This window comes from Coffea arabica, chromosome 6c (assembly GCF_036785885.1).
Source record: "Coffea arabica cultivar ET-39 chromosome 6c, Coffea Arabica ET-39 HiFi, whole genome shotgun sequence".
NCBI classification, from domain to species: Eukaryota; Viridiplantae; Streptophyta; class Magnoliopsida; order Gentianales; family Rubiaceae; genus Coffea; species Coffea arabica.
Genome location: NC_092320.1, coordinates 10,376,027 through 10,391,733, shown reverse-complemented (window position 1 = coordinate 10,391,733; position 15,707 = coordinate 10,376,027). Strand labels below are relative to the sequence as shown.

General features: G+C 39.4%; 2 protein-coding genes across 7 annotated transcripts; one reads left to right on the top strand and one right to left on the bottom strand.

Annotated features, from left to right (window-relative positions):
* Positions 1-642: 642 nt before the first annotated feature.
* Positions 643-1,317, bottom strand: LOC113692898 (pathogen-associated molecular patterns-induced protein A70). The gene has a single exon (XM_027211505.1). The coding sequence runs from the start codon at positions 1,315-1,317 to the stop codon at positions 643-645; it is 675 nt and encodes a 224-aa protein (XP_027067306.1).
* A 4,829-nt stretch (positions 1,318-6,146) lies between these two features.
* On the top strand, positions 6,147-14,079 carry LOC113693728 (zinc finger CCCH domain-containing protein 64). Of its 6 annotated transcripts, none has more exons than XM_027212359.2 (11): positions 6,147-6,308; positions 6,417-6,690; positions 7,570-7,699; positions 7,839-7,958; positions 9,726-9,843; positions 10,249-10,697; positions 10,848-11,133; positions 12,161-12,254; positions 12,738-12,883; positions 13,234-13,377; positions 13,535-14,079. In XM_027212359.2, exons 1-10 carry the CDS (start codon positions 6,231-6,233, stop codon positions 13,360-13,362), a joined length of 1,824 nt encoding a protein of 607 aa, XP_027068160.1. In that variant the 5' UTR covers positions 6,147-6,230; the 3' UTR covers positions 13,363-13,377; positions 13,535-14,079. The 6 variants fall into 6 exon arrangements, with proteins under 6 accessions (XP_027068160.1, XP_027068153.1, XP_027068157.1 ...); XM_027212352.2 differs by having other exon boundaries at positions 6,152-6,308; positions 6,417-6,638; positions 7,598-7,699; XM_027212357.2 differs by lacking the exon at positions 6,147-6,308 and adding an exon at positions 6,866-7,028 and having other exon boundaries at positions 6,554-6,690; positions 7,598-7,699.
* The last annotated feature ends 1,628 nt before the right edge of the window (positions 14,080-15,707 follow it).

Genomic DNA, 15,707 nt, shown 5'->3' with positions numbered 1-15,707 from the left:
CGTCGCGAACTCGTCCCGGGCTAGGCGGAGTCTTCGAACCATGGTTAGGAGAAGGAAAACGCCGGCGCTTTCAATTCTCTCGTCTTATTATTGGGAGGGAAAAAAACCAGGCATATAGAGAAATGAAATGAAATGATAACCTTATTCAGCAGTTTAGGAGTTCATCTGGGCTCAAAATTCGATCCCTCCCCTTTCTGAACATAATGCAACAAACTACTGGTTGTTCATTTGCTAATTCAAATGAGAGGGTGAAAACTAACGAATGTAGTTATAATCTTCATCATAATTTGAGTTTGGAACTGGCAACGTATTGTATCCTCGCCAAATTCCCAATTTATTTTCACAAACCAGCATTCCATCTCGTTCAATCGATCACAAGATATTGGCAGAAGAAATCTATGGAGCTAATGCCCCAGATAAATCTGAGCCAGCATATACAGATTTAGATAAAAGTCACAGTGGCTAGTAATAGAATATTATCAACCCCAAAGATCTAATGCTACCTGCACTACTAGTAAAATTTAACGAGGAAACTCGTTATGGTTCATAACATCTTCTTATTTTGAGTAGTAGTAAAATAAAAGCTGGCTCGAGGAAAAGGGTTTATTTATTTTTTTTCAAGTCTCAAGAAGATTAGGGTCATTAGCTCTCCAACCCAGCCCCCCTATTTAGCATTTCCTTGTACCTTAAAATCGAATCCAACCTTTGCAGTTTCAAATGCTGTCTGAAACGATTTATGAAGGCATCCGCTTTCTTGTCCACATGTTCCTCCTCCCCGAACGTCAACGTTTCAGTTTCACTCGAAGACCTCCCCTCTCTCTCCCTCATCGTCGCCGGCCGCCACCGATCCACCTCCTCCCGGTCCTCCGGCACTGCCACCGCCTTCTCGCTTGCCGACTTCTTCATCCTTCGAGCAGGGCCACCATTCCCCGCCGGAGCCTCCACCCGCGTCTGCAACTTGCTCTTCATCATCTGATCATCATGATGATGACTCTCCAGCAGAGCTTCTTCCTGCGCAACGTTTTTTTGCTCTTGCTCTTCACGTGGGTCGGATTTCTGGGTCACGGCGTGAAATGGGTCGGGCTGCTCGGAGACGTAGGAAGAGAAGTTAAAGGACTTGACCCGGTCGAGAAATGAGGGGGCTCGGACGAGCTGATTCTGGCTGGGAGGTGAGTTGGCGGCGGGGTCTGGTTTGTTGTGGGATTTTAGGCGTGAGGTGATGAAGATGGTTCCTATCACCAGGTTCACAATGCAGAAAAGAATAGCAGGCGTAAACAAGCTAGTCATGGAATCTACGATAGGTAAAGCTGCGTTCATGGCGGCGGTGCGACGTCGTTTGACCAGGAAGACCAAGAATGGAAGTGCTTTCGGAAGTCGGACCTAGTGTAGATACTACGGGAGATGAAGACTAGAGTCGAGACTTGGGAGTTATAATAGGGAGAGGAGTGAAGGTGGGAACTGCGGATTGGACTGTGGTTGGAGTAGGCGACTGTTGTGTGTGTGTGTGTGTGTGTGTGTATGGGGCCAGGGGAAGAAGTGGGGACTGAGGGGGTCGCCGGTGAGCAGTGGGGGACCTGGGGGTGTGATTGTCCAAGGTACCACGTGGTAATAATGGGAACGTGATTTCTTATTTGGGACAATTACCTTTATTATCTTATTGCAGGTGAATCATTTAGTTACAAGCATATTGCACATTTTCCCCAATAAGTTATAAGTTATCTTAAACTCTCTGTCTCGTATCAATAGAATCACAAATATTCTGCTAAATACAGGGACTATAATGATAAATCTAATATTATGAAATACCACCTGACTAAAATTCAAAGATGTTGTAACTTTCTTGAGCGTTGAACTTCGTTCAATTAATAAAAAAAGAAGAAAAAACTTACAAATAGGCCAGCCATGACAGCATTAGGGCTCTTTGTACTTTATTTTGGAATTTAGAATTAGAATTTGTTATTTACTAACCAAGCCTAATGTACCTATCCAAAGAAAAAAAAAAGGGGGAAAATTAGGTTGTGTTTGAATTGCATTTTCCGTCATTTTTCATGGAAAAATTACTGTAGCGATTTGATATATGTGAGGGAAAAAGGTGATAGGGAAATGTGATCACGGAAAACGACAATATTTTTCGACGGAAACAAGCAATCCAAACAAGGCCTTACTAACCTAATGCTTTATCCTCCACTTCGTCTTGGTACCTGCACAGTTGAATAATAAGAAGGTACTTGAGTAAAAGAATCCATATTTTAGGCTTAACATGATTTATGTTTTGAGAACCATGTGAATAAATTTTAAGGTTTGGATTGTAATTTTTGGAGTTTTTGTTTAAAAAAAATAATTCTATAGCGAATGTAGTATAAGTAAGGCAATAAAGTAATAAAAATGCGTCAAAAATTTTTCACAAAAAACTCACAATCCAAACAGGTATAACCGTATAAGGTTATTAAACGTATTGCGCTTAAAATTTTTGAATTTTGATGATGGTGATGGTGACAACTGCCATGCTCTGGTAGTTGAACGAAGGATGAGACTGAAAAACTTTGAAGTATGTATTTGAATTGAATAAAAGAAATAGGAGCAAAATACAACTATCTTTGGATCTAATTACAGTAGTCTTTTTTTTTCTTTTTTTTTTTTTTTAAACTCATGTACGAGTGTGGTCGCTTGGGGGACCTAGGAGTATTAATTTGGTTGGTGTGAACTTGACTGACAGAAAATGGAAAACTGTAGTATGAACCCGACGACGACTTCTAGCTAGCAGATAGAAAACTCGATGACTTTCAAATTTGTAAGGAGGAGGGTAAACTTGATAGTGCTGGTTGATTTTTCATTCGGTTTAAGAAAAGTAAAAATTAACTTTATTAATGGAAGGATGAATTTAGCCTACTATCTTTTTAAAATATTTTTATATTAAACGGAGTATTACTAATTAATCTTATATTAATTACACTAATAGTAAGTATTGATGAAAAGTTAAGTTATAATAAAAAATAATAATCTATGTTAGATAAAGACATTTTAGAAAAATTCAAAGTTAAGTACACGCTTCAATTGGAAAATAGCCTGACGGATGAAAAAAGAAAAATAAACCTATTAAAGTAGGGCGGAAGAGGTATTATTTTTAGTCCATATCGACCACATTTGCTTAACTGCTTGTTACTTTCAGATTATTTTAAATTGCACAAATTATTTCAGCGGTGCATCTCGGTATATTTTAGTCTCTGTGTGCTTTTGACTTTTCATGCATTTTTAGAAGAAAATGCTGTTTTAATTTTATAAATTAATTCCACTTCCGGAATGAATGCTGTTTTGGAAACTGAATAGGCTAGGCTGCTTTCGTTCACCCTTTAGGAGACTGACGAAGCTGATTACAAAAACATATCCAGATTACTTCATCTAATGTGATTAAGGATCGTCTATCTGTTGTTGTTATTATTAGTATTAGTGACTTAACATTTTTCAAGATACGTTAATTTCTTGGGAATTAAAAAAATTAGTTATATCTACTTCCGGTGCATTGCTTTGTACCCTAAGATTCTCTCCCGGTGTTTATAAGATATTGGTGACTGTTACATACAGTTGAGCTATAGTAGCAGCATCAATTGTGTAAATTGAGAATGACAAAATCGCAAGAAACTTGCGCTATTAGGAGTCATGCATGCATGGTTTAACATGGACAGACAGATAATGGTGTGATGAAGTTGACTTGCTTCGATAAAAAAGATGGCATCATCTTAGAATAATGGTCTGTTTCATAGTTTAACCTGAGATTTGTAAAGATGTTTGTAAAAAATAAAAAATTGAACTTTCATTGCTCCAAAGTCTGAACAAAACCTTACTATACAATCTTCCTGCAGGTATATCCTCATAGCAATTTGTTTCTCATTCCAAAGCGAAAGAAATACCACTCATCTACGATCCAGTTTTCTCATTCAGCTGTACAGTATTTTTCCAGTCTTAACATTTTTCTTGGAATGGAAACTGACTGAGTCGAAATGTGTGTGCCCCCTCTTTCTGGGTAGATCATAGATGCATGGTTTTGAGTCAAAAATGCCCTGCGGTTATCTTTTCCTCTTGCTGAAGGGATTTTCGTAGTTATTGGATCGAGGCATGATCAACAAAGAGGAAAAAGAACAGTTTATGCGGGAAACAGAACTGAGCAATCCATATAAGCGGACCACTGGTTTATTAATTAACTACACATATCTCTGCCTTTTTCCAATCCATATAAATATCGGACCATATTAAACTGTTTACAAACAAAGGAAGACAAAAACTTCCAACAGACGGGAGCTGGTTGAATTTTGAAGAAGATCACTGATGAGAGGTTATTCACGTACACATGTTTCTTTTCTATGTTTTCTGGGGTGTAAAAAGCTTTTTAATAGTTTCTGTCTGTCTGTCTAGACCTCCTGAGTCTTCTCCTCCTGTTGTGGCGTCTGTGCAGACTTGGAAAATGGAATTTAGCGATGCTATAAGAAGTTAAGAACAGCTCTCGTTCCTAAGGGCGGCTAAGGCCGAAGCAAAGTATAGTAGTATTAAGTGGCGTCACAATTTTGCATGTCGGCTTCAAGCATGAATCCTTTGAAATTGTACGTTTGTGACTAATAATCACAATCATGATCCATTAGACTCCATCACGCTATAATTATTTTCAGATCAATACCACGTAATTGTGCATGACTTCACTTTCAATTTCCATGATAATGATTACTTCACTATTCCACCTCTGGAATTGACTAATCTTCATAAAACGAGCCATATAAGGTGTAAAAAGCCCTTGTGGGGGTGTTTCAGTCCCACGTCGGTCTTGGGGGGTTGGGGTTTGGTAGATAAGTCCCCTGGAACCTTTCAAAAGTTGCCGGCTTTTGAATGTAATCCTGGGGTTTAGGGTTTGTTTGTCGCATTCTTACATTCCGTAAGAAAATGTCAGAAAAAAAAAAGGTGTAAAAAGCTTCATAGGTGTTTCTGTCTAGACTTACTGAGTGGGACACGGGTCCAAACAATTGTCTGGAAAATCATTCAATTGATTTTATTATGCAAAAATGCACAAGACGTAGCTTTATATATATATATATATGTATATGGTATAATTTATTTTTAATAATATATAACTATAGAATAAAATTTCAGTAACGGTAGTGAGCATGCTCCTCCTGTAACTTACGTGGTTGGGAGACTTTGGAAATTGGAATCTAGTGATGCTATTAGGTCCCGAAGTCTCACAAAACCGGTGCCCCAAAGTTGATAAGTCCGGATCTTATCAACAAGGTTGGAATGGCAACTATCTTGCCAAAAATGCCCTGTAGCTTGCGATACAGAGAACTAATAGAGACTACTATCACAAAATTTATAAATTTTGTAAGTCGGCTTCAAGTTCAAGCATGAATCCTTTGACAATTGAACAGTGGTGGCTAACCACAATCATGATCGATTAGACTCCACTGCGCTACTATTACTTACGATCAATTAACACGTAATTACGTATGACTAACCTTTTTCAAACTTCCCGCTGATAATGATTACTATTTCACTATTCCAACCTTTCCAAATACTTGACGGATGTTTTCAAATCATGCGTTCTACTCTATGATGATAACTGAAGGGCCATACCACGCAATACACTACTGATTCTTTTCTTGATAAGAAGTATGCTGACTGACTCCATAACTTACTCTTGCTGACCATTAATTTGTAGACTCCATGACCACCAGCTTTTGGGCCAGTAGCCACCGCCTAGACCTTAATATTTGATGGGGGTGGGAGACAAGAGTTAATTGCCATAATATATGGCTTCTCTAAAAAATTTAGATGGGTGCGAGTGCTCAGTGCACTTCTTTGATCCGATGGTAGTTCAGTGTCCATCGATTTCTCGTAAATCAAATTGGATCTCCTCTTAAGTTATAATAGAGTAGGATTATATAGATAAGGTGACGATTTGAAAAAAAAGAGTTAAATCGGATCTCATAGTTGCTCGATGGAAATTCGGGCTCAGCCTCATAATCAGGTCCAAGGAATGCGTGGGTCCGAGGCTGTGCTAAACTTCAAGACCCAAAAGTGCTGATTGCGCATTGTGGAAGTTTAGTCCAACGAATACCAGTACAATTTAGTGGGCTTTTGTGCGGCCCGCCAAAAACAGTCACAGCCCAATTTCAACTTCTCCGTCTGCTCCCCGCCTCTATCTTCCGGTTGCCACCTCATCTTCTCTCTCACGCACAAGAACACTGATGACTCCGGCCCCTCGAATCCTCCTCTGCGGCGACGTCCTCGGCCGCCTCAACCAGCTCTGCAAACGCGTCTCTTCGGTATCTGGCCCTCCTCCTCTCTCTGACACACACGAACACACACTCACACTCTCTGCTACCCTAGGGTTCCCTAATAGTCAATTATTCACCTTAGATTGTCAATTCCAGGTAAATAAGTCGGCCGGTCCATTTGACGCGCTTCTTTGCGTTGGCCAATTCTTTCCGGACTCACCGGACGGTCTCGAGGAGTTCAATGACTATATTGCAGGCCGGTCCAACTTCCCCATTCCGACTTACTTCATCGGCGACTACGGTGTTGGCGCGCCGAAGATTCTATCGGCCACTTCCAAAGAAGCTGGCAACCAAGGGTTCAAGATGGATGGCCTCAAGGTTTGTGGAAATCTCTACTGGTTGAAAGGCAGTGGAAAGTTCACTCTCCACGGTACATGATTTGGCAAAATCCCTTTATTCGCTCCCTGTTACAATGTGCTTGTACACATTTTGGTAATTGTTTGACTGGAGCTAATTTTGTTGATGATGTCATCTTGTTTGTTTATTCTGTGAACTTTTGGTGGCTTGTTTGTTTCAAGTGGTACCCAACTCCAAGTAATCTGCAGGTAGCCAATGTGGATCCCTTTTGCATGGTGGTCTTATATGTGGTTGGGTACTTCGACTACCAAAACTGATCCCAGCGTTCATTTCGTGATGGATTTGGAGATGAAATAACTTTTAATTCGCTACCATGTTGTTGGTGAGCTAAGTTATCACCTGCAAAATTAGGTACTTAATCTAGTATTCAGATGGTAATAATCTTGATCAAGCAATACAATTCAAGTAGCAACTTGGTCTTGTTTCTCACTTTCTTGTTCTGACTTGGGGGATCAAGGATGCTTATTTAGTTGGGATTCAAACTGTGGGATTGCTGCTGGACATTGAATAACTTCAGGAAGCCTAAGAATGTACAAAGTCGCCTGCAAATCAATCATTCTAGATGCATGTAGACGTACTTCTTTAGATTTCTTCAACATGCTAGGTTGGCATCCTGAGTGGTGAAGAATTAAGCGAGTTTAGGAAAATGTATGTTATTCCTTTTGTTAATTATCCCTAACATTATCTGGAATTATTGCTGCGTGTGTACCTATTTGCTCTCTAGAAGTCCTGCAACTTTGAATTTCATAATTTGAATGAGCATACTAGTATTGGCCAATCAAAGTTTACAACTATTATGTTGTTTTCAATTAGAACTAATGTTTCAATGTTGGGATGTTTGTAAATCATGAACTTTTGTTTATGATAGCTGATGCGTGTTACTTATTTCCAGGTTTATCTGTTGTTTACCTATGTGGTAGGAAGTCTGCAAGTGGAATGCAATTTGGCACGTATAGTGAAGATGATGTTGATGCGCTGAGGGCGTTGGCTGAGGAGCCAGGGATTGTGGACATATTTCTGACATATCCTTTGCATTGTTGAATATGAACTCTACTTTTGCCCCCATTTTTCTTGAAGAAGTTTAATTATCCTTTCTTTTGAATTTATACAAGTTTAAAAGGGTCTTTTCTTTTCTTCAAAAACTCCTTAATTGGATTTCACTAATGAATGGCCTAGCGGAGTCACCAATAAGGCTGCTACATCTGACGTACCTTCAGGAGTCTCTGATTCAGCTGATGCTGATTCCACCATATCAGAGTTAGTAGCAGATATTAAGCCCCGGTAAGTGAATTATGACTTATGTTCTCTAACAGGGTCCTTCTTTCAGAACATTCATTCAGTCTCTTTAGAGAACTGTACTCATTGGCAGAAAACCTGAGCAGTGCCGAGCAAATTATGCTCATGTTCTTCGGTTTTAGTTTCGCTACTACATGCATGGGTAGAAAGCCAATATCATTGTCACTTTATTTCTTCTTCTGGATATTTCAGAAAATTGTTGGTCATTGGTCACTACTGCATTATACCTAGCTCCATTTTTGCCATTTCTTGCTATGCCCTCCTATTCAACCATCTTAGTCCCACTGGAGTTTTGAAATTTGTTTCTTCAACTGGGGAATATTTTGCAAGAATTTTGTTCGTTGCAGGTTATATAATAGAGGTAATCCGGCAAAGAGATGAAAAAGCTCCCAGCTTGATTAACTTCTCATTGTAGATAACTACAATATTGTTGCTAGACTTCGATTGTCCTTACTTTTTCTAGGTGTCATTTGGGTCCCCATGCAGAAGTTGGTAGTGACATCACTAGGTCGTTGCCCAGTTTTTTATGCTGTAACTTACATAAAAATGAATCACAGTAGGCAAATTTCCTACTATTACTGTTGTAGAAGAGCCTTTGACATCAGTAGGGGTAAGCCTGTCAACGGGTCGGGTTCGGGCTGGAATTCATTAGTCTGGACCTGGACCCGTCATACTTTATCGGATTCGGATTAGACCCGTTTACTCGACGGATCTCTACTCTATGTTCCGGAACTGGATTCGACGGGTCTCGAATCCGGGTTGGGTCTATCCAGAAAAAAGAGAGAGAGACGGCGCAAAGCTGAACCATCTTAATAAAAGAAATTGGTTTAATTTTTTTTTAAAAAAGGAAAATATGCATCAATTGAAGTGAGCAGAGCAATCCCGGAAAGAAAGTTGGAAGCAGAAAAATAGAGCTGGGAAATCGAGGTGATAAAAGTGCCTCCTGTTGCTTAATTGTTGTTTTGGCGATAGAATGCAATAAGAGGAGAGCAGGAAGTAGAAATGATGAAGGAAGCAGCCACAGGAATGAAGAATGAAGAATGGATGATGATTTACCCCACGGTCCCCACCAATCCAGTCCACTGCAGACTGCAAATAGATCCACTGCAAATAGATCCTTTCAGATTTTTTTGTTAAAAATTGGTTTGGGCACTGCAAGTCTGCAACCGCTTCTTTCCTTCCTTTTAAGTAATTGCTCGGGGCCGAAGAGAGAGAGGTGGTGGACTGAAAACTTAGATTTTGTCTTTGCTCCTCTTTGAAGCTTGGAAAGGGGACGGCTAAAATTGGGGACAGCAAAAGAGAAGAGAGTGAGAGAGACATGCGGCGCTTGTCTAAAATTGGGGTATTAGGGTTTGGTCTGTTTGGATAACAATTAGATTGAAGTAAATTTGGAGTATTATAGTGGTAAATATATTTTTTTTAAATAATTAATTTATTTATATCCGGGTCCGGGTCGGAATACGGGTCAGAATACTATATTCCGTATCCGACCCCGTTTTTATGTTTGATAAAACAGATCCGGTTCCGGGTCCGGGTAACGGAATTATATTCCTACCCGTACCCGAAATTATTTGGCGGGTCCGGTCCGGGTCCGTGTCCAGACCCGGACTGTTGACAGGTCTAAGTAGGGGAGGGTATATCCCTATTGCATTCATTTTTGTGATTGCAAAAGTTACCATTTTCATGTGTGGTTGTCTATGTGAACAACCTTAGGCACAAGTTAATGTGTGTTGAGAGTTCTTTTTCTTGTAGCTACCATGTTGCAGGAACTATGGGTGTGTTCTATGCTCGCGAACCATATACAAACGTGGATGCTGTGCATGTAACTCGTTTTATGGGTTTAGCTCCAGTTGGAAACAAAAACAAACAGGTTTTGTTCCTTCTCTAATTTGACTTACATTTTGGTTTTTGTCAGTTCAACAATCTTGCCTGTGAATTATTTTCCTCAGATGACCGAGTAAAACATGTCTTGGGCTAGATGAAGACTCTTTTTTTTGCAAGTGCAACATGGTGATCTTGTTGCATCTGTTGCTATAAAAATGGAAGACAACTTTGATATTAGTTCTGATACATACTTCTGGAGTTATCTGCTGCATTTTTGCTGTTCCTACCCCTGTGCTTGCATATGCAAGCTGAGTATTGGATTCTGCCAAATTTATACTGATTTGCTTAGCTATATGGGATGCTCTTGGTTACTTATTTTAGGAAATGCAATTTGTTAATTGTTAGATTACCTTGCACTTTTAGCATTTACTTCACTCTCTTCCTGTTTCAGAAATTTATTCATGCAATTTCTCCAACTCCAGCATCTACAATGTCCAGTGTTGAAATTTGTGCAAAACCACCAAATACAACTCTATCTCCCTACACAATGGTGGAGAAAGCAACCCCTACTGAGGCTAAAGCAGAGAGACCTGGTGAAAGTGGGTCTGATTCCCAATATTGGCGTTATGATGTCTCCCAGAAAAGGCAGAAACATGGAGATGGTGACAGTGAAAGGCTGTGCTTTAAGTTTACCTCTTCTGGGTGCTGTCCTCGTGGGGAGAAGTGCCACTTTCGGCATGATGAAGATGCAAGGCAACAGTCAATCAGGGGTGTCTGTTTTGACCTTCTCAACAAAGGAAAATGTGAAAGAGGTCCAGATTGCAACTTTAAGCATAGTTTACAGGATGAAAATGGCAGTGCCTCTAGCAGGAGATCTTTTGGGACCCCCAGCTCTAACAGGTTTTTGTTGTTAATTAATTCCCTTTCTTTTTGGATGTTGTTATGATGGCTCAAACTATTTTAATTACTGGCAACTTGAATCTGAGAAATTCTGCAAAACTTTATGTAGATAGAAATTGACAAAAATTCATGGCACATTATCTATTTTAGGTCCAAAGAGTGCTGGTTTTGTTTGTCAAGCCCCAGTGTGGAGTCGCATCTTATCACTGGCATAGGAGAACATTACTACTCTGCACTTGCTAAAGGACCATTAGTAGAAGATCACGTGCTAATTGTTCCTGTTGAGCACTTGCCTAACACCCTTTCCATGCCAGAAGATTGTGAAATAGAGTTGAATAGAGTTCAAAACAGTCTAAAAGCTTACTTTGAAAACCAAGGAAAGCAAGTGGTTTTCTTTGAATGGGTCTTTAAGCGAGCAACTCATGCCAATCTTCAGGTATGTTGTCTTCTTCTTCTGTTTAATGAGTATAGAAGATTGCTCTTGTATTTTGCATTTTTTTGTAGATGGGAACTGATAAAATTGTTCTTTGCTTTAGTTTAATTCTTGTCCATTTTGTTTTCCTGTCTACCTTGTTTCTCAATCAACTGCCCCACTAATTATTTGTCTCCAACAACTTGAGAAACACCAAATCAACTTCCCAGAAATGGTCCAATTGCTGGTGAAAGAAATGGAGGGACAGGAATTTGAAGTCCTAGTCCCCCATCTCACCTCTAAAGTCCTTGTTATTTGTTACATAGAGCCAACTCATATCCTAGTACCAGTTGTGTAGTGAACAATTTTTCATGCCTACAATTAGGATGTGATGAAAACAATATGTTAGTCAACATCAAATCAGATGGTAAAACAAATTAATACAAACCTGCAGCAGTTGTTTGTTTGGTATCCTTGTGTGGGAAAGATTTAAAGCTTATTCTGTCTACAACTGTGAGATTTGACGTAAGCTTCTTGAGTGTTGCTAATTTTGTCTTTAAATATGAGGTATTATCCTAATGACGAGGTTTTACTCCTTTCACCCTTACTTTTTCAATTAAAATCTTATAGTAACAAAAAAAAAAGGCACAAAATTACCAACTCTGGGATCCAGTGTTTTTAGTGGCAAAAAGCTTTGATATCACAAATTTGGAGCTGGAATTCCTTTCTCTTTATTTTATTTTAATCTTTTTAACAATTGGCAACACCTACAATATCCTACACTGAAACCCAACTGGGTCCTAGACGAGGTGCGCACAGACACATCCTATGGATTTTTTTTAACTGCAGGGTGCGAGGTTTGAACCCTCGACCTACAGCCCAGAAGGGATTTTGAATCCCTACTGGTGGCCAGCTTACATTTGGCATTTGGTTGTCTTCATTGCTTTTCACTTCGCTTGAGTGTGAAGTACATCTTAATGTCTTTATTGGATCTTAAAACTGTCACTATTTTGATGTTCTCATGAATATTTCTGCTCTTTGTATTTTTCAGGTTGTTCCTGTTCCATCTTCAAGGGCATCTGGCATTAAAGATATTTTCAATTTAGCCGCCAAAAAGTTGGGGTTCAAGTTTAAGACAATTGAAAGTAAGGAATTGGAAGTGAACAATCCCCAATAATTACCTTATAAAATCTGTGCTCAATATCTAACTTTTAGGTTTCTTTAGATGCTTGCTTGGCTTTTAAGTAGATATTAAGACAGAACTTCAAATGACTTAGCTTAATAGCATTAAGTTTCAAAAGCTACTTTCTCTACCCCCCAAATGTACTAATCTAAAAGAACTATCTAAGTACCAAAGGGCTACTATTGATACATCTGAGATTCTTAATGATTAAGGATGTTGTGCAAATAACATGGTGTAGAACATTATGAAAATAGACTAAGCTTTAAAAGTGAGGTTCATTCCCACCATGTTGTTGACCTAAAGTATGTTAGTTTCCTCCATTCATCCTTCTTTCTTCCGTGGTTGCTATATCTCTGTTTAGACCGGATGGAGGTGCTCTTTAGTTTTGTTTTCAAAAGTTTCAACTTTGAATGCCCCAACTTTCTGCATTTCCTGTTTGTTGCAGGTACTAATAATTCGGAAGGGAGGAGATTGTTGCGGACACAGTATGATAGAAGTTGCAGTTTATTCTATGTTGAACTTCCTGGTGGAACTATTTTGACTCATGTTGTTGAAGAAAATGAGAGATTTCCAAGCCAATTTGGCCGTGAGGTAAGATGCTAATTGTAGCCTGCATGATGTTACTGTTTCTGTTGTGTACGAAATAGATTAAGCAAATATATTGTTGGCAAGTTGCACAGTATTCCTTGATATTTAATTGTGTTAGTAGCATCCTTTATTTTTCAACTGATCTTGAGTACTTTTTTGAGTCTCTTTATTTTGTATTTTATTTTTATTTGTGGTCTTGTTTGAATGCAACTACATTGCAAGTTACCTTCCTCTCTAACGGTTTGTTTTGGTGACGTGGGAATTCAACATTAATCTGATATGCAAGCATTTAGCTGAGTTGTAATGTGGTGACAACTATAACCATGGGACGATATTGTGCTAACTACTTGTAGGTTTTGGCGGGCTTGTTGAACACGGCTGACAGAGCTGATTGGAAAAATTGCAAGCTCAGCAAGGAAGAAGAAACAAAAATGGCAGAACGCTTCAAGAAGCAATTTGAAGCATATGATCCAAATCGGTGACTCCTACAACCAATGGTATTGAATCTTTGGATCATGAATCTTCAACCTATCATTTCATGCATTCCTGGTGCCATGCAAATGTGCTTGTCCTTTGCTACACGGCATGGTATTAGTTGCTTCATGGTTTTGTTTACTTTTGAAGTTAATGCTGAAGCTTGACCTCACCATGCAGGTCCTCTGCATGTCTGCAATGGCAGCAACATATTCAACGTTCTAGTTTCAATCTCAGATGACAAAGCCTGAGTGCAGTGATCCTTGAGAGGGATGGGGGCGAACTATATTGGCTGGTCTCAAGTCGTCATGATCCGTAAACACCTGCCAAGTGCCTCCTTCAGATTGTCCAAATCACGGTGGCAAAGAAGTGAGACAGTGAACCACCTTTAGGGTGAAATGTATGCTGTGTCCAGAGAAGGTGGGATGGCTGACCTTATGATCGCAATACGACGTGCTGGTTAAGCTACGTGCTCTTCTTGTAGACAACTACATCAGTTGTCGAACTTATTTACTAGGACAAACTCAGGCTACTCCAGATTTTGTTCGTCTACTTGTTTGCCTAATCCATGCATCTTTCCCTTCAGAATCATTCGAGGCTACTGCAATATATGCCTAACCTCTAGATAAGCAAATTTGTTTTAGTTGTAATCGATGGCGGCTGATAGGTGAAGTAACTATTTTTTCCTTCCGGAAATGGAGGGAGTAATGTTTAGTTGTTCCGAAGTGAAGGCATAAAGTAATAGTAGTGCTTCTCTAAGTTGAAGTGCGCCGGCGCACGCGTAGAGCATTAGGCATCGCAGAAGACAAACACGCGAAAAATGAGGCTACTAGTTGTATTCAATATGAAGTTAGCTAGACCATGAATGAGTAAGAGAAAGATGTTCTGGATTCAAGTATTTTTACTTACTTCGAAAAAAAAAATGTAGGTTCGGTAGTCTTTTTCCCCCCTTTTATTGGGGAACGGGGGTTCCTAATAGAAGTACATATTAGCTGACAAGTTATGAAAATAATAATGTTCTATCTTTTTTTTTTTTTCCTTCCTCCCATCTCGTTCCACACTTCTTTTGTTCGAATTTTAACCCTAAACCTGATAGCGGAAAGAGTTTTAACAATCTTTCCTAGCCAGATGATGTTTCATCTTAAAACCGGCGCACGCAAGATAAAAAAGTTTACTTGAGAGGTGGGGGTCGGAGTCTGCAATGGCCCAGGGAATGATCCCAAAAAAAAGAAAAAAGAAAAAAGAAAAAAAGGAGGCTAACTCTTTTCAGCCTTAAGAAAAGGCCGTAGAGGACACAAGAATTAGGATGAGAGTAAAGGTCATGGTAGTATTAATTATTAAACTAAATAAATAAAAGAACGGAAGCACCACCAGATGGTGATGGTGGTTAGGGCCTTAGGCGGCATCCCAAATTCTTTACAAGTTTACTTGTAATGTTGTTGTTATCCCTGTTAGCAAAACAGGAAAATACACACAAATTTTCTTCTCAAGAACTGGATTGAGTTGTCAAATTGCTGCAGTGATCTATTTGGTAAAGCTGCGCAAAGAACAATTGCACGTTGGTGGATGATGGATGGGGTAATGATTGTCAGTCAGAGACTCAGAGTGAGTTGGTTGATATATTGATTGAATACTTTGGATTGAAAGGCAGAGACAAGAATGAGGGCAGCATCTCCTTTTAAAGGGGACAATCGTGAGCAGTAAGGCTCTAGTGGTCACACACACACACCTTCCCTATACTTTTTCTTCATTTTCTCGTTCCTTCGAAGAATATACCTTTCCTGTTCATGTTACCTATACCTTTTCTTTATATACAATATACAGGTACATATAAAAAATGCACATGATAATTGATCTTGGTATTCATTTAGGCACAAAACTTTGCCAAACCTTTTCAAAAGCAAGAAATTTTTTCCTATACCAAATGAAAAGGGATAGTCATTTGTAGTACCAACAAAAATAGGGGTCACTGTTCATTATTACTCTTTAATGGGCAAAAATGTGGAGACAATTTGGGGCGTCAACATCCCCTTCCCTCGTCCCGTGTCACCACAACTTACATGGGCATGCATGAGATGAGATCCCATCTCTGTGGGTGCCAGATTCCAAAGGTTTCATAAGTAGATTTCCACACGTGGGCAGTCAGCAGCGGGCAGCGATTGTCACGGTTTCCAGATCTGGAGAGTTGGAGACAACGAGAGATGGAAAACGTTGGAGCTCCGTCGCGGCTAAATTTATAGGACTACTAATTCGCGTTTACTCTTACCACCAATTTCTTTTTTGTCATTTTCTTTTCTTCATTGCTGTATCACTGAGGAAAACCCGCAGAACTCAGGTGGATAAATAAAAAGTA